Source organism: Gopherus flavomarginatus, chromosome 3, assembly GCF_025201925.1.
Source record: "Gopherus flavomarginatus isolate rGopFla2 chromosome 3, rGopFla2.mat.asm, whole genome shotgun sequence".
Lineage (NCBI taxonomy): Eukaryota > Metazoa > Chordata > Testudines > Testudinidae > Gopherus > Gopherus flavomarginatus.
This window is the reverse complement of record NC_066619.1, coordinates 157,702,192-157,726,483: the sequence shown is the minus strand read 5'-3', so window position 1 is coordinate 157,726,483 and position 24,292 is coordinate 157,702,192. Positions and strand designations below refer to the sequence as shown.

The following is a 24,292-nucleotide window of genomic DNA, read 5'->3' as shown; positions in this document are numbered from 1 at the left end:
TGTGCTTGTAGGCATGTATCAATAGGTATATAAGTATATGTGGAAAGTCAGCATAGAATTGAACAAGAAATCCAATCAATATTTATTTATTCTAATCTAACATTAAAAGATGCCTAACCAAGGTTCTTGGCACCCTGACTGTTAAAAATGCAACACAGAATAGTAAAATAACAATAGGAGAAGCAGCAGCAGATCTGATAAAATGCCGTTCTTCAGCAGAAAACCTGAGTCTCAGTTCACCCCAAACCCTCCTCACAAAGTCTGCCCTCCCTAAATGCCCATCCAAATAGCTGAGCTTCCCAGTGTGCGGTGAAGGTCAACAGATTTAGGCTATTTCAGACCAGGTGAAGGGAGGAGTGAATTCCAAAGTCAAAGGCCTCCCACTGAGAAAGCCCTGCCATTTGTCATCTCTCTCAGAAACTCATCAGATGCCAGCTTGAGCATTTCTGTTGAACACATCTATAGCAGTATCCCATGCAGAGAGAAGCCCTCTCTCAAGTAGGCAGGTCTCAAGCCACTGAGGGTACATATACATTCCAGCCTCGAGCGAGCCTCAGGCCCAGGCAGTAAGACTTATGCCAGCAGGGCTCGAGCTAGCATGCTGAAAATAGCAGTGAGGATGTTGCATTTCCAGTGGTGACTCAGGATACCCACCTACACTCAGACCTAGCAGGTTGAGTGGGTCTAGGCCACAGCCGAAGCTGCAACCTCCACACTGCTATTTTTAGCAGGCTAGTTCAAGTCCCACTTCTTTGGGTCTTTCTGGGCTGGGAGGCTTGCTCCCAGCTGCAGTGTAGACATAACCATAAGGTATAGGTCAAAACCAATGCCTTAAACTTCACCTCATGCTTTTGGTTCAACGTGCACCTCATTTATATAATAATAAGGGTGGCCGACATTTTTCCATCAAAGCTGGGTTTTCTACTGAATATCGGGGGGTTGACCAACCAAAACTTGTCACCAAAAATTTTGCTAGCTGTGGAAATTTTCAACTTTCTGTTTCTGGTTGAAAACTTGCAGTTTTTGCTTTGTTGACACAAAGCTGAAATGTTCTGCAGAGAAAATCTCCTTGTTTCCCCACCAATGCCAATAAATAGTCTAGATAAGGCCTGTTTTCAGAGCAGGAGAATTACCTTTCCCTCCCCACCTTAAATCAGACCCCATGGTTCCCTCCTGCTATTATTCAGGAAATATTTTCAGTGTGGTTACAACATGCATGATCTGCATCTGCACAGAAGGCCATAAATCCATATTAGCAAATGCTTATCTTAGCTTTTGAACATCTCGGAGAGCTTTGGTATCAGCATCCTGCAAACCTCAGGGTATACTAGTGCTGAGGAGGGAGCTGGCCAGATAGCACTGTAATTACAAAGAACAGTTTGATCCAGGGATGTAATGAGAAGCAGCACTTAGGGAACGTTTTCTCCATGGCGGCGGTAATGTGTAGGTGCAGGTGCATCACCTAGACAGAGTGCTGAAACAATGCATTTCTGGCATGGTGTGTACTCTAGTTTGGCTCTCTTCTCCACTGTTTCATATCCAAACCTTGTTACTAGATCAGGTTGGAATGTCATTCTAAATCCATAGTCTCCAGATATTAATCAAGGAAGGAAAAAATTCCTCTTAAAAACTAAAAGTAAAGGAAAACGCACTATGAATATGCCCTATCAGTGAAAAGAGCTAAGCTCCTTTCTAGTTTGTGGTCATTTTCGAAGACGTAATAAATATAACCTGTGGGACCCATAGAGTACCTGCAGTTAAATTGTCATCATGTGCAGATGTACTGTGTCTTGACTGCAGCAGTACATTACATTATTTCCATAAATTGGTCTCATACTTCAGGCTCTGGAAAAGCACCAGAAGAATTTACAAGAGCTGAGAGATTCAAACTGTGTTGAACAAGCCCCTCTAGGCTCACTTAGAAAAAGCTTGGGAACTCCCTGCGACTCGACCATTAAACTCAGGATAAAAGACAAGCTGAAAAGCTGCTGAGAATTGTGCTGAGCCGCCGCCAACTTCCGGAATAGACATTGCTGGAAGCGTAGAAACCAAGCAGAGCTGTTTCTGGGCTGCTGAAATGAGATCATGTCATGTTCCGGCTGAGATCAGCGTAAGTATGACTGTCCTGATGCATCTCAGCATCAGGGGGCGAGCAGAAGGAGCCTGGATTGGATGCAATCACTAGTTTCACTTAAAGCTGAGAAACAAGAAAGTTTTACACAGCTCCATAAAACAACGAACAGTTCAGACCCTGGGCCCAATTTTGTGAGCTCCTGATAAGCAAGTTGAAGTGAGAGGGTGGAAGAGGAGGATTTAGATTAGTTCGGAGACCAAAAAGACAAGGAAAGGACTGGACTGAAAGCGCAAAGCAGGAAAACAACATGTTTGCACACTCTTTTTCATGTTGGGATGGGAGTGGGAAGGTAAGGGAACAACCAGACAAACAGCGGCACTGTGACTAGACATCACATTCTATTTAACTTACAAGCTTTTAAAAATGTAATTGGTGACTAAGTTGTTTTATCAGAGAGTGAGCCCAGTTTATTATTCCTTCTTGGCGATTTCTCTGCTGGCTTTAAGTAAGTTGCCATCTTTTGAAGTCAGTAGGACTTCAGCATGTGTTTAAAATGCTCTCCTGAGCCCTCAGTGAGTCAGGAACCCAAATTCCACTGACTTTCAATAGAAACTGGATGCCTAACTCCCTTTGAGTATTTGAAAAATCCAGCCATAGTGTGTTTCATCCAAAGATTTTAACAAACTTTAACCTGGATTGATAACCCAGCTGAAAAAAACAAACACAAACTACTATTCCCATTTTCCAGATGAAGTAACTGAGGCACAAAAGAGATGAAGTGATTTAGCCAAAGAAGTCTGTTACCCAAAAAACCCAGGAATCATGAATCCAGGTCTTGCTTCTTAAGCACTAGACTATCTAATTCCTAGCTGAGATATACATTTTAAGTCAAGAAAATGCTGTGGCAAAGCAAAAACATAGATGTGGCAAATGTGTGTATTCTTTAAGAGTAGCTTTGAAGCAAATTAAGAACAGCAGCAATTCTCATAGATTAAGGCCACAAGGGATCATCATGACCATCTAATCTGACCTCCTTCATATCGCAGGCCAGAGAACCTCACTCATCCACTCCTGCAATAGGCCCATAATCTCTGGCTGAGTTACTGAAATTCTCAACTCTTGATTTAAAGGCTTCAAGTTACAGAGAATTCACCAGTTCCAGTCAAACCAGCAAACAACCTGTGCCCCACGCTGGCAGAGGAAGGTGAAAACCCCCAAGATCTCTTCCAGTCTGACCTGGGGGAAAAATTTCCCAACTCCAAATATGATGAACAATTAGACCCTGAACATGTGGGCAATTATACTGCCTTAGTATAATCAGTTTCTGACAAAGAATTTCTTACACTAATATCACTTGCAAAATTTCACACCGAAAATATATTATTATAAAATGCTGTACTTGATTGTACTGGTTATTTAGGCCAACATAAAATGTTAGCTGTTCATGTTGATATACACACTTAGTCTTCATCAAAGGGATCCAGAGATGGACAATGACAACGATTAGCATGGAAGCCCTCCATATGAAGAGAGATTGACTGGGACAACTTAGTCTAGAGCAGTGACAGATAAGAGGGGACGTGGCAGAGTTACACAAAATAATAAACGGTACTACTATTTACCCATTATACTAATGCAAGAACAAGAGAAAACCCAATGATGTTGAAAAGCAACTAATTTAAAAGTGGAAATACTTTATTACACAAGGTATAATTAGCCTGTGGAACTTCCTTTCACAAGACCAAGAATTGAGTAGGATTCATTAAAAGATTAGTATTAAAATAAGAAGAAGAACATGCACACTTACATTACATGCTTCTGGCGCAAATGCTCCCGTAACATTCAACAGCACCTTTCAGATGGCATAAGCTATGTTTTCTAGTTCTGAGATCTCGCTGCCCACTAAAAGCAGGTCAGGTTGAAGTTGGGAATAAAGATGAGAGAACCGATAGCAATATGTTTTAAAGATTTCACAATCCAATCATCTGGTTTAGCTACACAACAGTGGAGAGAATAAGACTGTAAGATTTCCAGTAATGTTTTGTATTAATTTCTGTTCCTGGAGGTTAACAAGATATTCTGAAATAGTCACTGGGTCCTTTAGACTCGGTGCAGGCCATCTGTTACTCAGGCCAGGAGGGCTTCAGCATCCCATCCTGGAGAAAATTTGCTCACGACAAGACTCTATAAGTGTCCAGTGAACTCTATAAGTGTCCAGTTTAGCAACATCTAGACACCAAAACAGAACTCCTTTATGTAGCGCACTAGCAGCCAAGACAATCCAATTACTTATCAACATCAGACAGAAAAAATTGATTGCAGTATCTAGAGTATGTAGACACCAATTAAAGAACACACTAGTTATTCAGTATAACCAAAAGTCAGGTCATACTGTTACCACTTATTTCATATTCTAAGCAAAGAAAAAATATTATCTCCAACACCACTATATGAAAAAGTCGCACACTATTTGGTGATCTCCACACTGTTCTGTGAATGACATAAGACAGTGAAGCTGAAATCACAATGTTTTCATTAACATTATAGTCACAAAACCCATGGACTCTATATATTGTCAATCTAAGCATGTCAAACACTTGTTTTGGTGGTAAATTATAACCCAATGAGCCAACAAAATGTACACTGAAACTTTGCAGACAGAGTCAATCAATGCAGATTCATTGATGGTATATTATGATGGAAATACTTATTGTCCTGTCTATAGTGGAGGGTTGCATGCATGACTTCAGTTGACAAAATACATTATTTTCCAGTGCTACTTAAATTCTGCTTCCCACATTTGTTACTCTTATAGCTTTTGTATTTAATTTAGTAAACCGTGATACATAACATTTGGCACTAATGTAGTGATTTACATTCTGAAAACCTTGCAGAAACATTAATAAATTAAGGCCTCAATTCAGGAAAGCATCTCTATTCAGGAGAATGCTTAAGCATGTGCTTACCTTTCCCTAAATAGGGATTAATTTAGGCATGAACAGGGATATTGGACCAAATCCATTAACTATTATTATTATTGTTATTACATATATTATACATGATCCAGCAGGTTCCTTCCAGTTCCATATTCCTACAGTATAAGATGAGAGACAATAGGTGGAAGCAGCAAATAGATAGGGAAGCACAATTTAATGAGATGATTAAGAATAGCTTGATAAATAGCAGTCACAGAACACCAGTGCCTAGGCATTCTCAAGATTAATCCAATATACTTTCTGGTCCATATTAAGAGTGAGCGAAAGCTGCAGTGCTTGTAAGCATTACTATATTATATATACAAATACACACACTACTTGAGCTTTTGCTCTGCAGAGCTGCCTCTGAATAAGTGAGTACATAGATGATTGCTGCAAAGTTTTCCCTTTATTCTCAGAGAATCAGCAAGAGGAAAGAGAATCATCATGTTTAGATCTGATTTCCTCATGCATCTGTCTGTGCATCATAACACTGTCTTCACCGAAGTAAACATACATGAATCATTTCAACTGAATTGCCCATGGAAGTTGCAATCCAAATCAAATTCAAAACAAGCATTTGGCCTGTTTGTAAAATGTTTTCCCTATTGTTCTTCATTTTCAGATCATCATAACGCTGCATCTATACAGATGACAATTAATCTTCCAACATTTGCAATTTCCCCCTTTTGGAATTTTGACAATTAGCAGGTTCCATTTCCTTATTTCAGTTGTATAGAGCTAGTTTGTTTAGTGTTGGAGAAAAAGCCAGTCTTTCCACTGAGATTTTTACTTTTTGTTAAAACTGAAATTTGCATTGAAAAAAGTGAAATTAAAAGTGAAAGAAGTAATATTTACAGTATTTAAACACAAGCCAGATGTGGAAGTATATGTCTCCAAATTAAACATTTACTGAGTTGGCACACAGGGGTATTCTCTCTTCATCCAGCCAAATATGTTAAGTTTGAATGGACTCTAATTTCTCCTTATGCCTTTACCCTCTATTAAAGACATTCTGTTGCCTTGTATATGGACCGGGTGACCAGGTGTCAGGTTTTCGATTGGAACACTTGGTCAAAAAGGGATCCTGGCTGCTCCGGTCAGCACTGCTGACCTGGACATTGACTGTTCAGTTGGTGGCGCTGCACAGCAGGACTGGCAGGCTCCCTGCTAGCCTCCACGCTGCACAGCTCCAGGAAAGCAGCCGGCATGTCCCCACTCTGGCTCCTATGCATAGAGGCAGCCAGGGGGCTCTGCACGCTATCCGGCACCAAGTGCTGCCCCCGCATTGGCCAGGAAACATGGTGAATGGGAGTTGCAGAGGTGGCACCTGCAGACGGGACAGCATGCAGAGACACCTGGCCATGCCTCCACATAGGAGGCAGGGGGGGGACATGCCGCTGCTTCTGGAAGCTTCTTAGGGTAATCACCACCTGGAGCCTGCACCCCAAACCCCGCCCCAGTCCCAATCTCCCTCCTTCCCTCCAAACCCCTCAATCCCAGCCTGGAGCACCCTCCTGCATGCCAAATCCCTCATCCCTGGCCCCACACCAGAGCCTAACCCCAAACCCCTCATCTCCAGCCCTATCTCAGAGCCCGCACCCCCAGTCAGAGCCTTCACTCCCCCCCTGCACCCCAACCTCCTGCCCCAATCCCAATCCTCCTCCTGCCCTCTGAACCCCTTGATTCCAGCCTGGAGCACCCTCCTGCATGCCAAATCCCTCATTCCCAGCCCCACACCAGAGCCTGTACCCCACTGGAGCCCTCACCCCTTCTCACATCGCAATCCACTGCCTCAGCCTGGAGCTCCCTCCCGTACTCTGAACTCCTCATTTCTGGCTCCACCCTGGAGCCTGCACTCCCAGCTGGAGCCCTCATCCTCTCCCACACCCCAGTCCCCTGAACCAGCCCAGTGAAAATGAGTGAGGGTGGGGAGATCGAGTGACAGAGGGAAGGAGGTATGGAGTAGGAGGGGGCAGGGCCTCGGAGAAGGGGCGGGGCAGGGCAAGGGTGTTCAGTTTTGTGTGAGTAGAAAGATGGCAACCCTATACATGGTAACAGTGACTTTTCGGCCAGGTCTACAGCAGAAGCACTTTGCTGGTATAAGCATACTAGCATACTATATTGGCAACGTGCTGCTAGTGTGGATACAGTTTACCCAGGTATAGCTTATTACCCCTCTCCCCAAGCAAAATAAGCTATACCTGCAAAAGTGCAGTGTTGCTGGTATAACTGCATCTACACTAGGGTCTTCTGCCAGCACATCTATGTTAGTCACAAATTACTCCCTGACCAACCTAGCTTTTGCTGGCACAAGTTTGTAGTATAGACAGAATCGCAGCTACCATTACCTTCTAGATTTCTGAACAGATACATCTCAGCTGAGCAGAATGGCTTTAATTAGTCTCTGCAAAGCTTTAAGACTATGGCTGAAATTTTTAATTCTGGATGCTTATGGTTCCAAAATTCACATATGGGCACCTAAATAAAGGTGGCATGATTTTCTGAACTGCTGAGCACCCGCAAACACTAGTTAAGCCAATCGGAGCTGGAGTGATACAGCACCTTTGAAAATCAGGCCATTTTACTTAGGTGCCAGAGAAGCCTCAGGTTAGGCTTTTATTTAGGCACAAAATATCTGTGGCCTGATTTAAAAGTGCTGAGCAGGCAGCATCTCCCACTGACTTCATTGGGAGTTGCTGGGTGCTCAGCACTTTTCAAAATCAGGCCACTTATTTGGTAAACAAGTTTCTGTAAATCTTGGCCCCACGGTTGAAAAACGTTGGTTTATGAACCCAACCCATCCCAGAAGTCATCCCGCAGGTTAAACTCCCACTGATTTTAATCAACATTTTGGCTGCATTAGTTTTGCAGGATTGGACACTGGGACCAGATTCTTCCCTAATTTAAATCCACAGGTATGCATGCAGTTGTAGTGAGCTACATTAAACATCAAAACTACAATATTTTGTTCCCATACTGTGAAAATTATGGGGTGCTCAAGTGATCCTTATTACTTCCCTAGACGAATGTCACATTTCATTTGTTTCCTTGCTTTCAGGCATTAGTTAGCACCACACCCTTTACCATTCACTCATATATCTTACATAGGTAGTCAGAATCAGCTGGGTATCATTTGGAAATGGTCATCAACATGAAGTAAGAGATCAGCAAATCTTAATCAATGAATTAGATGGTTTTTATAAATAGTAAGTATGATGCTAAAGCTCATAAAAAACATAAATTTACTTTTAGGGGAGTAATAGAAATTCCAGTTTTCATCAAATTCTTTCTTTCCTGCAGGAAAAGAGCATCTTCCTTACAGGAAATCAGTGCAATCCTGCAGGTCTGGAAAGCCCGTCCTGGGAAAGAGCAGTTGCACAGAGACAGGACAGTTCTGAATTATTTTACAGTATATTATTAGCAGTATGGTAACCCCTGAAAACTAGGGCCCAGATTCCATCTAGCCCTTTTCTGGGTGTGCAGTGAGATGAAGGAGAGTATTGGGAGTGAATAAGGAGCTGTCCTTCAATGCCAGGCCAGCCCTGAAGTCATGGGGGCACAGGAACTGCTCTTTTGGTATTCTTCTGGGTACATATCCAGAGGGCATGTCAGGGTGATGTGGCAGGAGAATCTGTAGCACTTCATCAAAGAGTGGAAGTCAAGTGCAGTACGTGGAGCTATATTGTAACATACAGTTCTGTACATTCAGGGTAAACCCAACAACAACAAGGCAGCAGCAATAGCCAAAATGTTCCTGCCTGGGTGATTAATATTAATTACCTAAATCCATAGGCAAGAACCTGACTAAAAGTGGTGTAATTTTCATAAAGGCTGAACATCCACAATTACCACTAAAGTCAACAGACGCATTGGAATTCAACACCTCTGAAAATCAGACCATTTCTATTTCATTGCCTAAATATGGTTTAAGTTTAATGTTGGGCACCCAAGGTTCAATATTTGGTCTGTGTCCTTAGTACCTCATTTTCAGAGACGCTGAGCACCTGCAGTTCTCACTGATTTCCACTGGAGTTGCAGATACCTAGCACTTCCGAAAATCAGGCCCTTCATGCATATGACTTTGTTAGATCAAGAGCAACATCAATGAGAGAGAGAGAGAGAGAGATTGTGAATGGATTTCAGTGGAATGAGGTTACAGTGGATGTAGTCCAAGGATGAATGTGGTCAGCTGAATGACTTATGAAATTGGTTTCCTTGTTAAAGCCAAAAGAGGATTGGTCATGTCTGTGCAAAAATCATTTAAAATATTTAGAAAAATTGCTTTGCCAGGGACCTTGGTGCTGTACAATCATCACAAACACAACAAACTCAGTAAGTTATAATATTCACAAATGCTTCCTAAACCACGAAAACAAATGCCTCTTATTCCTTCCAAAACTATTCAGAACCCTCCTCTGAAAAAGCCTGGGAAAAATAAATAAGCCTCAGTTAGCCCTCAAGGTCACCAAATCCAAGCTCATTCAGACCTCTGAACATGGCCTGTTAAAACCCAGGGGCTATTAACTTGCATGCCTCAGCAGAGCACAGCCACTGTGGCATCCCAGGAGGGAAGTGACTTTTAAAGCAGCCAGGACCAAATCATAGGGCTAGATCACGGCGTTACCACTAGCCCTGCATAATACACACTACAGAGTTGCACCACCCGGAGCAGAACAGGGAAAGTACTGTTGTTCAGACTGTCAGAATTCAGTCCCTGGCTCCCCTAATTACACCAGAAGGGAATTTGGCTCAGGCAGCTCTTTAGCTGGCACAGCTGACTCCACCCCTCCATGCTGGCTGGCATGTTGAGAGAGACAGAGTCACAGCTCTGCCCATACGCCATCCTCTGCTTCCTACATGTGCAGTGAGGGAAGATGCAGACCCACTGATGCTGTAACCTATGAAGGGAAAACCCCTCATACAACCCATCATACATCCTGTCTCCTCTGCTTGGGAACAGACCTTGGCTCATGAACTGATCTACAGGGCTTTGTAGCTGAAAAATTACACTTTAAAATACACCTGGAAATAAAATAGCAGCTATTTCCAATCACAGCCACATTATAACTGATTATAGGGCTAAAAAGATCTCAGAGTTATCTGTAGCGGGATAGCTCTCTACCACGAAGTTCAGGTTTCTTCTAGCCATGCTTTGAGGTTTTGGATCTTATCATCTCAACTTGCTTCGAGTTATTAGACAATGTGACCGATAAGTAGCTATTCTAGTTATGCCAGTCTTGTAAATTCTTTTCTGTAGACTTAATTTCAGAGGAGAATATCTGCTTGATCAGCTGCATAGATGGCATTTACTCTGATGAGATAACAAACAGTCTCATCAGCTTTTTGTAAGGAAACTGGGACTCTGGATCACTAGCTGTATATTTGCAGTAATGCTGTTCAATCAGCCTGATCTCAGTTCCCAAACTATACTGAAAGACCTTTTCAGAGATTATGGCTAAATTCTGCCCTCACTTGCACACATTCAGGGGGTGGCAAGGCAGATTATGTGATTCAGTGATTCCTGTTAGTAACAGAAGGTGTGCTGCTTCTGGAAGTGCCATTGCATCACCACGAAGGACATTTTATGACGAGGCAACAATGGTCATCATATTCATATGGGCAAAAGAAGGATAAGGACCTGGTACAAAGTCTAAGCTCCTATGTACAACTTGTTGCTTGTTCAATTTCTATTTTATTTTTAAATTTACCTTTTTATTGCACAGCAAGCAAGGCAACCACTTGTAATATTGCGGGTTGGAAATAATTTCTGTACACAAGTAGGATATTGAAACAGTTGCATACACAGTAATTATTGTGTTCTATTCATAAATAATTATGGGTTACATTCAAAAACACAAGGAAATATCCCAGATGCATCTCCCAAAAATTAAAAATGAAACATGTAAATATATAGCAAAAATGTTCTGCTTTCAAAGCAGTTAGAACAGGTTTTCAGTTCATTAGTTCTATTTTAGAAAATGCCAGTGTGATGCCCATAAGAGCAAAATGGATAACAAAGTATATTTTAAAAGCAAGATTTTCCAAAGTGCTCAACTTTGGCCTAACTCTGCTCTCATTAAAGTCCATGAAAGTTTTACCATAGACTTCAAGTTCCAATATTGAGTACTTTTGAAATTCCCACCTGAAATGTATTTTTAAAAGGCCAAGGAGAAGAGTTGCAATAAAAGGCATTAGTGTTTGACTGATATTACTTTCTGCCAATGTTGACTTAAAAGGATCAGATCCTGTTCCCATTGAAATCAATGTTGTTGCTGCTACGGATTGCAATGAGAGCAGGGTCAGATTCATATTATCTTATACCAGGATATTTCAAAGAACTTTACAGAAGATGTATAATATATTAATTATTAAAGCTTCAAGAATGACAACATCCCTAATACCACTGGGTGGGGATTTCCAGAGGGAAGGTGTATAATGATTAATGGCCTGATACAGCAACTCATATGCATAAAATCACACATGTGCTTACTGGTTTGCTGGGGCCAAAAACAACAGTCATTGAGAATGATAAGTTTCATTACAGATGAGATAAGAAAATGATTTCAGCTGACACTTCTGAGAGTAACTATAAGGAGTTACCAGAGCAGAGCAGCAGTTTCTCCTCCCCTAGTGTTCACACCTCGACTGCTAGAAGAGGGCCTCATCCTCCCTGATTGAACTAACCTCGTTATCTCTAGCCTGACTCTTGCGTGCATATTTATACCTGCCTCTGGAAATTTCCACTACATGCATCCGACGAAGCAGGTATTCACCCACGAAAGCTCATGCTCCAATACGTCTGTTAGTCTAAGGTGCCACAGGACTCTGCTGCTTTTACAGAGCAGAGAAAAATCTTGGACCAATGTTCTACAGTAAATTACTTTATTTTAAATCTGACGGGCAACTCGTATTGATGCATCTGACCTGATATGATACGGTTACATTGCCTGGTCCCATTTAGAGAATTGCAAGGAGATACAAATGAAAAGAGTGCAACCATGATGGAATTAGGGTATATTGCACCTAAAAATGTGACTTTCTGTCATGACACTGAATAATATTGCAAAATTAAGGTAGGAGTTCAGATAGAGTTTAAACAGTCTAGCACTATCTGACAACACATAGCTAAACCTCATTTACAGATGGAAGCAGAAGAAATGGTTAAATGATGGTTTATCTGTCAGAAGTCAACCCAGAATTAGTTTGATTTACTATTCATCATCCCACAATGCTCTCTCCAGCTACAGTAACATCACTATCTTTGATAGGTTAATAGAAGATTTCCTTCATATCATTTGTTGTCCTCGTTTTCTTTCACCAGAATTTTTGGCAGAGTTCCAATGTAGAGTGAGCATTCTATATTCTGTGTGAACAAATTGTATTACACTTGTTTTTCATCAGATCATATGAATTAGCTGAGAGGGAATGGACTCCATTACAATCCTGATTCTAGGTCCTTATTTCAGGTCAGTTCCTTAAGTACTAACTAACTGCCTTTCAGTTTCATAAACTAGAACCAAATGAGGAATAAATAATATTCCCTCAATAAAGTAACACAGTAAAATGTCAAAGCAAGTCCAAGGAACCATATAGATCTAATATAGGGCCCTCTGGTATTTAAAGTATCAACTTCACTGTGATAGGGCCCTCATTGGCCTTCAGTGGCTAGATCAATGGTTAGGGGAACCTGACCCCTCCTGCTCCCGCAAGTCCTGGCCCAGGGCCCGGTGTTGCTCAACCCCTAAACAGGGGACATGGATCTTTCTCCCAGCCTGGAGGGATGATTCAGGGCCTGTTTTCCTGGTCTGCTCCCTATGCAAATCCTTCTAGTTTGGGGCATGGCCCCCGCTAGTCCAGTTGCCCCGCAGTTGGGGCTTCCTCTGTAGGTTCTCCTTTGCCGGGGAAAACTTACTTGCCTCCAGTCTCTGCTTTGGCAGGCGGGTTGCAGGTCTGTGCCTTCAGGCAGCCATCCAGAGAGCTCCTGCCTCTTCACCAGTCAGACCCTGACTGAGCCAGTCTCCCTTCTTTTCTCTCCCCTCCAGGCCTGGCATTGGCTGCAAGTATAACGGGGCAGAGCTAGCTGAACCCACAGGCGTTCTTTAACCCCGGCTGTGCGTGGCTGCAGTCTCTCTGCTCCTGCACAGTCACATTAAAACTTTAATTGTCCAAACCTTTCATTCTGTGCTGTAACAGAGAGTTTGATGTGGAGGGCATCTAAACACCTGGGTTTAATGTCTTCTGACAGCCTCACACAGCTAACGAAAAAATGTGTTGCATCAAAAGGGGAAACTTTGGGTCAACAGGGAGTACTAATTTCCATATTTGAGGAATAATCTTTTAACAGTTTTGCTGCAATACTAATTCCTCCTCCAACTTCAAACATCTGCGTCAGTTCTCCAACTTACCAAGAGTAAATATCAATCACAAGTGGGGGAAGTGTCAATCTTTAATCCAAACTGTTTCCCCAGATATGTTAATTCCTTCATAAGGCAGACCTGCATTTTGAAGTCACGTGAATAGATACGCCAAATTTTTGGAGCAACCATTCTTGAGTGCGATACCCAACTAATCTGTCACTTGTTATCTTTAGAAATGGGAGGTATTACTACCACCAGAACATTCTGGTACCTCTAAACCTGGATGCATCCATTAGTGGAGAAGAATTGTGCAGAAATGAAGATGAATTTGACATTAAAGACAAGAAGAAGCCATTGCAGAGATTCAGAAAGGGAGCATCATGGTCCTAGTTACAGCTGAAGATCATAGAGTCGCAGTACTGGAAGGGATCTTGAGATGTCATCTAATCCAGTCTTCTGTGCTCATGAACTCAAGATGATGTATTTACCAATAACATTTTGGATATATTTAAAAAGAATGACGTGGGAAGTGAAGAAGCCAAAGGGAGGAGGCTGTCAAGATGAGAGATAAACAAAGAATAGACAAAGGTTCTATCTGATAAATGAAAGGAGCCTAAATCTATTTAGATTATCAAAACTAGGATACAAGGTGGGCTTGATCACAGTCTGTAAGTACCTACATGGGAAAAGATGGAGTTCTCTTTAATTTAACAGGCAAAGGCAGGACAAGACCAAATGGTTGGAAGTTTATGTTCAGACTGGAAATAGGAAACTGGAAGTTTTTTATGGAGAAGGGAATTAACTATTGGAACAGATTGCCAAGAGATGTAGGAACCTCTCCATTAGCTAGAGTCTTTCAATCAAGACTGGATGCCTTTCTAAAAGACATATTCTAATTCAATCACAAGTTGTTGGGCTACATCCAAGAACTACTGGGTGAAATTCTATGGCTTGTGTTATGCCTGAGGCTAAACTAGTTGATCTTCATGGTCCTTTCTGACCTTAAAATCTATGATATCCAGAAAACTGGTGGGGTGGAGAAGAAATTATGGCTGTTACAGCTTATTGAATGGCCTGGAAAATACAAGACAAAGAAGGCATCCAATGAAACTGAAGAGCGACATACTTAAAATGGCTGAAGGAAATACTTCTTACACACTGTATTATGAGGAGGGTGGTGAAATGGTGGAAGCCTTGCAAGAAGAGATTTCCAAACAAAACAAAAACAATCCAAACTTCAAATTCTAACTTTGGCGGGATCCTGATGTGCACACCCCTGGATCAGCTCATCTGTGCAATAGCTGGAGTTTTATTCTTCTTTTTCAAAATATATTTCCAGAATTGATTATGTTTCTATTATGTGCTCAGCACATCATAAACAATGAAAATATTCTGGGACACATAGCTGAGGTTCAGTGAACCAGACTCACTCTGCATTTAAACTTTTTCAGGCTTAAACCACAATTAGAGGCCACCTTTGCTTCTGCCCAATGCTCTTCTATAAGTAAGACTGCTGGTCACTTTAATTCTTACCCAGAGTAAATAGAAATACAATTTTTGTTAAGTATAAAAAGTTCTATTTACCACCAAAAGTGGTGAAGAAAGGAAGTGGAAAGGGTGGGCACAGGATATTGAAATGCCACATTCTTAACCATAGACACCAGAATTGTTTAAAGGTATGCAAAAATCCCAAGGTCTTGCTGCTAAGGAGTTGTTCTAGACAACCAATGCCAGAAGGGCCACAGGATGTGAAAATGATACTAAGCGCCAAAGAGAAACAGTTTAAGATTTACCTTATTGACAAACATTAAACTTCTACATAATACAGCTTTGATTTGTTGATAGACTGCTCTGTGATAAATATATTTTATTTACACATTACACCTACCCTCCACCAACAGAAGGCCAGATTTTCAAAATGCTGAAGTTTACACACCTTTGTGAATTCACTTTTGTTACCTATTTGTTATGTGCAAATAGCTGTGTGTGTGTGCATGGTTGTGGAAACTGTATATGTTAAGTGGGCAAACAATGCAAGTGGACCACAGGCTGTGACTTTATGAAATTCAAGGCCAAGATGTTCATGCAAAACTTTATAAAATGAGGTGATCATGTCACAAGAGTACCATGAGTATTAATTAGGCCCAATTTTTGAAACTTGGGTTCTTAAAATTAGGCACCTAAATCCATGTTAGCACCTAAGAAAGCAGTCTGGTTTTCAGAAGTGCTGAGCACTTGAAGCTCTGATTTCAATGACAAAAAATTGCCATCACTGGAAAACATCATACTTTGTTCATACATAACTATAACCAAACTGCACCTTTTGTTCTAAGCCCTTTCATCATCTTCAGCTTGGAAATACCACAAAATATTGCACTCCCCAGCTTCAAAATGCTCCAATGAGCTAGATTTGCAAAATGCCCAGCTTCTGTTTGTAATATTGTATATAATATATATGACTAGAGATGTTCTGGCATGTAGACTATATAATTATAGTTTACACATACTCAGATATCTGTACCTAGTATTAATTGTATAATTAGAAATAGTTCTTGATCCTGACATAAAACTCCCATTGAAGTCTATGGGCTAAATTCTTCCCAAGTGTAATTTAGTGTAAATGAGTTGGATCATAGAGAAGATGAATTGGCCGAATGAGTGTCTGCATGTGTGAAGTTAGTAGGACTGGGTATTTAAAACCCACTGCCCTGCTGATTCAAAGCATTTCTAGTCCGTATTAAAATGGAATATTTTTGCTGATGAAGGAATATACGAGATGTATGGAAATGGTTGTGGGTTTTTTTTCTACTACATGGTGGCGGGGTGCTGGTGCATTTTAGTGGCTACAGGACCAGATTTTCCCCCTCCCTAGTTCTTTTCCTCTTTCAGCTACTTTGATTCATGTGTAGTCTGCTCAGGGCCCTGTCTGCTCCAATACTGCCACATATTGCTTCAGATATGCTGGCTTTCCTAATGAAAAGTTGCTTCTTCAGTTAAATTCCATGTTTCTCTTTTGAGTTTAAATGTAAGAACCAGTCTTCAGATTCTCCAGATCAAAATAATGGCCCAGCAGCAACATCCCCAGATCCCCTCGCTTGCCCACTAGCTGCCTTTGGCTTGTGGGCTCTGGCTTCCCCTAAGTGAAATGCCTGGGACACAAACGATATACCCAGAGTCCTCAGCCTGCTCACTAAGTGCCTCCAGTTTTCTTTGGGAGAAGCTATTTTTTGGATGGATCTCTCTCACATGACTGGTATGGTAAGAACCTGTGTATAGGGAATGCATCAGAGCCTCACTGTGTCAATGCTAACATGCCCTGACTTCAGTGTGCCCTGTGAATCAGGTATGGTGTCTCTCCATGTGTGAGCGTATAGGTTTGGGTACTTTGAGATCTCCTTTGTTCACATTTCTTAAGGGGAATATTGTTCTTGCTAATTTATATCTAGGATAGTTCACTGAGGATGGCTGATTCAAATGAATTCACTAGTTTACATGATTTGAATCTTGCACACTGCTCAAACACTGGCCGGAGGGAATCAAGTTTTTCTTCCATGCACTCAAAGTGGACAGCAACTTTCTAACAGACCCTCGCAAAAGGAGACATAGCCACTGGAAATCATATCAATCCAAGCATGCATACTTAAGATAAGAAGTGCTGCATGACATATACAAAGGCCCATTAGTTACATGATAAATGGCACCATGCTACATATCCCGGAATGAGAGGTTTCTTCTTGGGCCTGATAAGTAATGTGGCAAAAACGTCACAGCAAATCTGATTAAATAAGTTATCATATTGGGGTTAACATGCACTGATGCTGAGTTTCTCCCAAGTTCAGGTGGATGGCTCAGATATGGAGTTTTGTGTGGCTTTATCTCTAATAATGACATAGCATGCACAGTTGAAACCAGAGTTAAAGAGGAAGAAATTACATTGTAGACATCAACACGTTGTACTGCAGGACACTATGGTAATCTAGTTCATGAACTGCCTTATAGAATCAAAGAAATGGAGAACTGGAAGGGGCCCTTCTAGGCCATCCAAGCCAACACCCTGCACTGAGGCAGGATCAAGCATCACCCAGACTATCCCTGACAAGTGCCTGTCTAAACTGTTCTCAAAAACCTTCAGAGACAGAGACTTCACAACCTCTCCAGGCAACCTGCTGCAGTGCCCAACTACCCTCACAGTAAAGAAGTTCCTCCCAACATCTAACCCAAATCTCCCTTAATGCAATTGAAGTCATTTCTTCCTGTCCAGTCCTTCAGCTGCTCTAGTCCATGGCATGAAATGAGAGCAAGGGATTAAAGTGCTAAATAAGACACTGTGCACTGCAGTACAAAAGAAACAGGACTAAACAGAAGTGTTGGATGCAGGAATGAATGCCCACCACAGGGATGATTTAAGAAAGTTATATATCAATCAATTAATAAATCTCAATATACAGTGTAGACAATGTACTGCCCATTATATTTTACAGCAGTATTTAGAAACAGATACACACATTCTCACGGTGTAAGCAGGTAAAAATGGGCACTTCGATCACCATCTCATGTAATGCAGGAGAACTGCACTTCTATTTGAATGCCTCAGTACTGACATCTAGTGCCAAGTAAATTAATAGAAGGAAAATTTACTGACACTGCCTATTTTTAATATATCATCATTTGCAGATCATCACAGTATAGGCGCTTATATTGTTTTCAGAGTGCTGTTTGCATTAAAAAAGGGGGGGGAAATGAGCCCACTGAAGATGGCAGAACTGCAGAAGCTTCCTCACTGATGGGTAGTACATCTTGTGTTCAATGTCTGTTCATTTTAGGAGGCGATAATCTTATATAACATTATGGTTACACATCATCCGACTCATCCATTTCACCCTGACCCATAACAAATTTACATTTAAACAACAAACATTTTGTCCAAACCATGGAAACAGCCACAGATGCTAGGATGTCTCCCCAGTATGCCAACCTCTTCATGGCCCATGTTAAGAAAGAATTTATGGAAAAATGCACCACAGAACCAATACTGCTGATATTTTGATCCTCAGGACAGACTATTTAAACTCTGTCATCAATTTCTACCACAACTTCAATGACAACCACCCATCCAAAAACTCTCTCTAGATCAGCATCAATTTCCTTGACACTACAATCAGTTTCAATAATGGAACCCAGCATCCAACTATATACAAGAAACCCACAGATAACTACACTTACCTACACAGATCCAATAACTACCACCAGTTAGTCATTCACAAATCCTAATTTTTCACAAAATGAAATGAAGTTTTCATAGCTCAAAAATAAGATTCTCATGATAACGTCACAAAATTTGGCCCATTGTGAAATTTCTACCATTTCTTCCCCAAACTGTCAACACTAATATTTATTTATTATTATTGTTGGGGCAAAGAAGATCATGGCTCCATTGTGGTAGACATCATCACATGCCCCTTGTGCATGGCATTATACAAACACCCACAATGACACCATGTCCACCATTTCTTTGGCCCACTCTCATTTACAAATGGAAACATTTTCAAACTCCCTGACTCACACATAGTTGTGTATTTATTAGTATTTGGGCATACAGTAGTTTTGAAGAAAATAGGTTTTTAAACAAAAAAGTTATTAACAATCTTTGATACTAGTGACCGGATTCATATTGGCCACCGAAAGACTTACCTATGAGACAAGTTTTCAATGTGAACCATGCTGCTGAGGACAGCCACTCAGGCCAATGAGAGCTGGTGAGGGCAGGGACCATGTGACATTGACTTATTATGCTAGGTACAAAGTTTTCTGGCATATCAGCTTCCTATGAGTTTGCACATGTAGCTTTATATACAAACACTATTTATAGACTTCTCAGGAAGTGAAAGCTGAAAGGGCCAGTCATACAACCCAAAGCAAGTGTAGCAGCTCCACAATACCCTTGGTTAGTCTAGGGGACTAAAGTTAGATTAATACTGAGTGCTTTTGAAAATACCACCCTAAGTGAGTAGTTATGCACAGAAAATTCCATCAGCTCTTGGGTTTTTTTCAATGTTCAGTTTGCATTATTCATGCAAAATTCTGCTCTTGGCAGAAACAAGAATAAAATCAGAGTAACTCCATTCCAAACATTAAGGTCACTCCCTAGATCTATTTGTGTATAACTGAGGACAAGTTTGACCCATGATGTTTATTTTTCAGTTAAAAACACTTATAAAAGTTATTTTCTGATTTAACAATATTCAACTACATGTACATTTCAGAAATGCAAATAGGTGAAAAGAAAATGCAGAAAAATACCTCAGATCAGTGCGTCTTGGAAAAAGCTTTTTCTTTCCATTAAAATAGATTTCAAATTCATCCACCTTCAGCCTGTGTGCATAGTCAATGTAGGCGGACACCTCCTGCCCACGAGAATTTCGGTCACGAATGAAGATTATGGACTGGAAAAAAACAAAGAACTCCACAAATAAGAAATACAAAAAATACATTTCTAAAATGCATTTTCATCTGCACCACTGACTTTTACAATTTGTTCCCTTTTATTTTGGCCTGACTTTCGAAGGAGCGCAGGGCTGGATTGTAAAGTGCTCAGCACCCACAGTTGGGGCTAGATTTTCCAAAGAGCTCAGCTTCCATTTAGGCAACTAAATACAGACCAGATTTGTAAAAGTACTCAGCATTCAGCATCTCCACATCAGAGACTTATGACCAGATTTTCAAAAGCACTCAAATGTGCTGAGCTCTTTTGAAAATCTGGCCAGGTATTTTGATGTCTAAATGAGAGAAGAGTCCTTTTGAAACTCTGCACCATATTGTATAATGCATAATACATAACTCCAAAGAGCACCTTCCAGAATTAAATAAAATTAATTAAAGAGAATACAGCAGGCCAATCGCTAAAACAGAGTGACAACTTATATTGAAATAGAGACGGACTAGAGCGCATCCAGATCCAAACTTCTCTATAGTTTGCGGTGTTCAGATCTAGGATTCTGATCTCACTCAGTACCCAGATAAGGTCCAGAAGAAAAGTTTGGATCCAGAATAGCATCTGAAATTTTAAGTAGCATGTGTGTGTTGGATCTATGGTTTGGTTTGGGACATCTCTGTACATTAAAAGGCAACATATATTCAACTCAACATCCATAGCCAAGTTAAATACACACAGAAAGGTTACTTATAGGTAATCCTGTCTGTCACAGCCCTCTCTTCTTCTATTCTACCATTAGACTCAATGTTATGGCTCCAATTATCAGGAAGTAGGAGGCAAAAACTGTCAGCCACCCAAGATAAGCTCCAGTCCACCCCTGCCACCATAACCCTTGGCCTATTAGTGACTACCAGAACAAAAAAATGTTACTGTTAAAGAAAATCTGTGTAATAGTCCAAGTGGCAGCCCTGAGAAATTCAAATTTACAAGTCATACATTACTTACTGTACTTTCCTCCTGTTCTACTCAGTAACCATTATGCTTAGTTATTATACCAACCAGTAATCTTCAGAGAAGAACTTACCTAGAATGCAACTAGGAGCTCTGAGCAGCTGAACTCTGATTCCACCAAAGAGAACAAGTCTAATTAGGAGGGGCACATTAAAGCCTTCCCCCTCCCAATCAAAGGTTTCTGAACCCTTTTTACTTCTCAGCATTGGTTTTCATTTTTCTTCTTGTGAGTTATCGTTTTCATCCCAATGGAATGAATGGGGGAAGCTGTGTCAGTGAGGAACCAGAAAGGTTACTTGGTTAGGCAGGAATCAGATAGAACAGAAAAGGAAACCTGCAGGGAAATCTCTTTTGGGAAGAATAGAAGGAACCACAGAGCATCTGAAAATGAAAAGACTGTCTATGAAAGGATGATTGACAGAAACCCCTCCAGTAGGATTTGCAGGATAGGGTGGAGGAGGAGACCACCAGCAGAGAGGGCAAGTCACATGGACTGAGAAAAAAGGATCTTTCTGGGATTCAGAATGTTCCTAACCACTTTGTCTTGATCCTCCCTAAAGAGCTTTAGGCCCCTATATGGTAAGTCCACCAATTCAGTTTTCAATCCTACACATTCCAATAGTGAAGTCAGTGTGGCAATGGGCCAGTGAATAGACCTATATATCTGGTGTCAATTCTGGGCCTTCAAGAGAATCCACTCCTAATGGCTTAGAGGGATTACTCATTGGGATGCCAGTGTCAGGGCCCTGAGACAAGTATGATAGACTAGCTTCCCTTGGTTTTTCTTCCTTGCAAAAGGAGTGGGGGAAAGTAGAGGAAGGTTTAGTAGGGCAGGAGGACCAAGGCAATTCTTTCTCAACACTTCCATAATGCAAAAGAAGAATTGGCAGGACAGGAGTGGACCTGGACTTCTATAGCTTGGATGATTGATTGTTCTTGCCTCCTGATCCCTAAAGATTATCAGATAGCAGAGTATCGATTAGACCATAAGTCTGTTTTTTTATCCAACTGAGATCTGAGTGGGTTTTTTTCATACATCTGTGAAACATGGCAACCTTATAATTTCGAACTCTTATAACAAAGATTCTTTATTTTAACATCACTAAACTGCTCTAACGTAATGGAGTCTCTGGCAAACCATTGGGTTATTCTTATAACGCTTCTCCTTTTCTACCACATTCACAATTAGTTTCCATAAAACATTGTGTTAATGCACTTTGCATCTTTTGTACCATAAGCATCTCTAATTGGTAGATCCAGAAGAACCTTTCAATAGCAGGATACCTCCAGCTACTTCAGCATAATGCTGACTTCTCCCATCCCCAGCACACTCAATCTTGTGAGACGCATAATTGAGCTGAATTTTATGATAAATCAGAAAAAGACGTTTCTTTTTAATTGGCAATATGTGCAACTATAGTACACTGCAGCTGTGATTAGATAAAAGACTAGAAGCTTGTCATAAATATCTGAACAATTGATTCGTCATCTCTTTAAAAATTCAGAAGTTACAGTTTAAATAACTTGAATTACATGGGATAGTCCAATAATAAAAGAAAAAAGTTGGCAAAATGCATATACTGTCTGTAATATAAAACATAAAGGACATCTTTCAACTATCTTCTGATTATCATATTAATTTCCTTAAATAGGTGTTCACATATAATCAACAATAAATCAATACAGATCTACAGTAAAGTCAATAACTATCCCTATTAATGTCCTCAAAACTTCTTTTGAACTTCAAACACACAATCAAAAATATTTAAAACAGAAATTTCCTGTGATAAAGGTACAAAGAATTCCCACTGAAAACGAAAAGCTTTTGATCCTATCTTATCTGTCAGCATTGTTTTTCATTTTTCTTCTTGTGATTCATTTCTAACCACCTATAAAGCTTTCATTCATAAAACTATGAATGTGCTTGAATTTTCTTAAGATGTTCTGTCACTTTTTAATTTTGCCACACCTTTCTGCCTCAGAGAAGGACTTTTATAAGTTTGTATGTCATTTTTATTAACTGAAATGATCAACTGCGAATAAAACTTTCATGTTAATTTAAAAAAAAACACAGCAAATGTGTAATTTAAAACTTCCTTCCTAAAGTTCTCTTTACTTTTCACTACAACTTCCTCGATTATAAATTTTAACGTATCATATTGATAGTAGAAGAAACGTATTCATTTACCAGTAATCACTTGCCTTCTGAATAGAGCTGGTTGGGTATTTTCCAACACAACCTTTTTGCATCTGAAAGTGTCAATTCACCAAAACTAAAACTGTTTGTGAGACCGCATCCATTCAGTTTCAGTTGTTCACTTTTTGTTTGAAATGTTAGTTAATTTATACTAAAAAATGATTTCAAAATTTTTAAAAGGCATGCAATATTTAAGATCACTAAACATCTTGATGTAGAAAGATCTCAGATGAGAGAAAAAACTATTTTAATAATTAGACAAAATTTTAAAACTAAAGGAACTATAATGCTAGATCCAACAGTAGAATAGACAGAAAAGATTATGTAAATATTAGCCACAGGACATCAAAACTGCAGAAAAGATTTCAAACTCTATAAGCCAATTTCAAAACCTTCAGAAAGACCCACTTCATGACTCTTTTGACAGAGCAAAACATCTTCACAGCCATCATAATCAAAGATTCAGTATTTGTTATTGTCTTTAGACAGACACAGCTTTGCAACACACATAATAGATTCTGTTAAGGATGGTGTTTTTGAAACAGCTAATGTAATCATTTGCTGAAAAGGAAAAAAACCCTTCCTACTTCAAAAGTTTTGAAAAGGGACACTTAAATAGGGTAGTTTAGGCCTAAAATGTGACCTGCAGTACACTGACATTATAATTTGTCAGAGATTAGCATACAAGTTTATTTCTCTGTGGGCTGAACACCAGAACTATCATAACGAAGAACCACCCTCACCATTAGTGTAAGTAGATGTGAGGTTGAAGATGTTGAAGTCAATGGAGTTGCGCTTGATCGCTTCAGCCATAAATTTGGCCCTTTGGAATATACAAGCTTGCACATTCCTGCAGAAAATCATCAATGGTATTAGTGCAATTAGAGAGACATATAATTCATTTCTTGTGTTGAAAATGAAACGAATCAGTTGTCTTCCAATCTGAAAATCCAATGCATATTAGGGTGTGCTCTTGTGTGTGATGGGGACAAATAACAGTTTTTAAAAGCTGCATTAAAGGCCCGTGACTCACCCAAAAGAGCAAGGAACACATTTTTTTCTTCTTTAAACACTAGATGTGTCTCAAAAATGTGGCTACAGTATTTGGAATGATGCCAGAAGTTGTGCTATTCCAGTATGGATGTTGGAAGAGGATCCAGTAGCGGGATAATGGGGTAAGCATTGTAAGTGGTGCTAGTGTGTGAGCCAGTGTCTGTGGCTCCTGGCTCCCCAGAACAGATT

The 24,292-nt window shown here is 40.3% G+C and overlaps 1 protein-coding gene across 2 annotated transcripts in view; it reads right to left on the bottom strand.

Annotated features, from left to right (window-relative positions):
• The window catches only part of CFAP299 (cilia and flagella associated protein 299), a 443,463-nt gene that overhangs the window by 22,981 nt on the left and 396,190 nt on the right, over positions 1–24,292 (bottom strand). For both annotated transcript variants that reach the window (XM_050945232.1, XM_050945233.1), the window contains exon 4: positions 19,710–19,852. In XM_050945232.1, the coding sequence (XP_050801189.1) occupies positions 19,710–19,852 (143 nt within the window). The remainder of the gene's footprint in view (positions 1–19,709; positions 19,853–24,292) is intronic.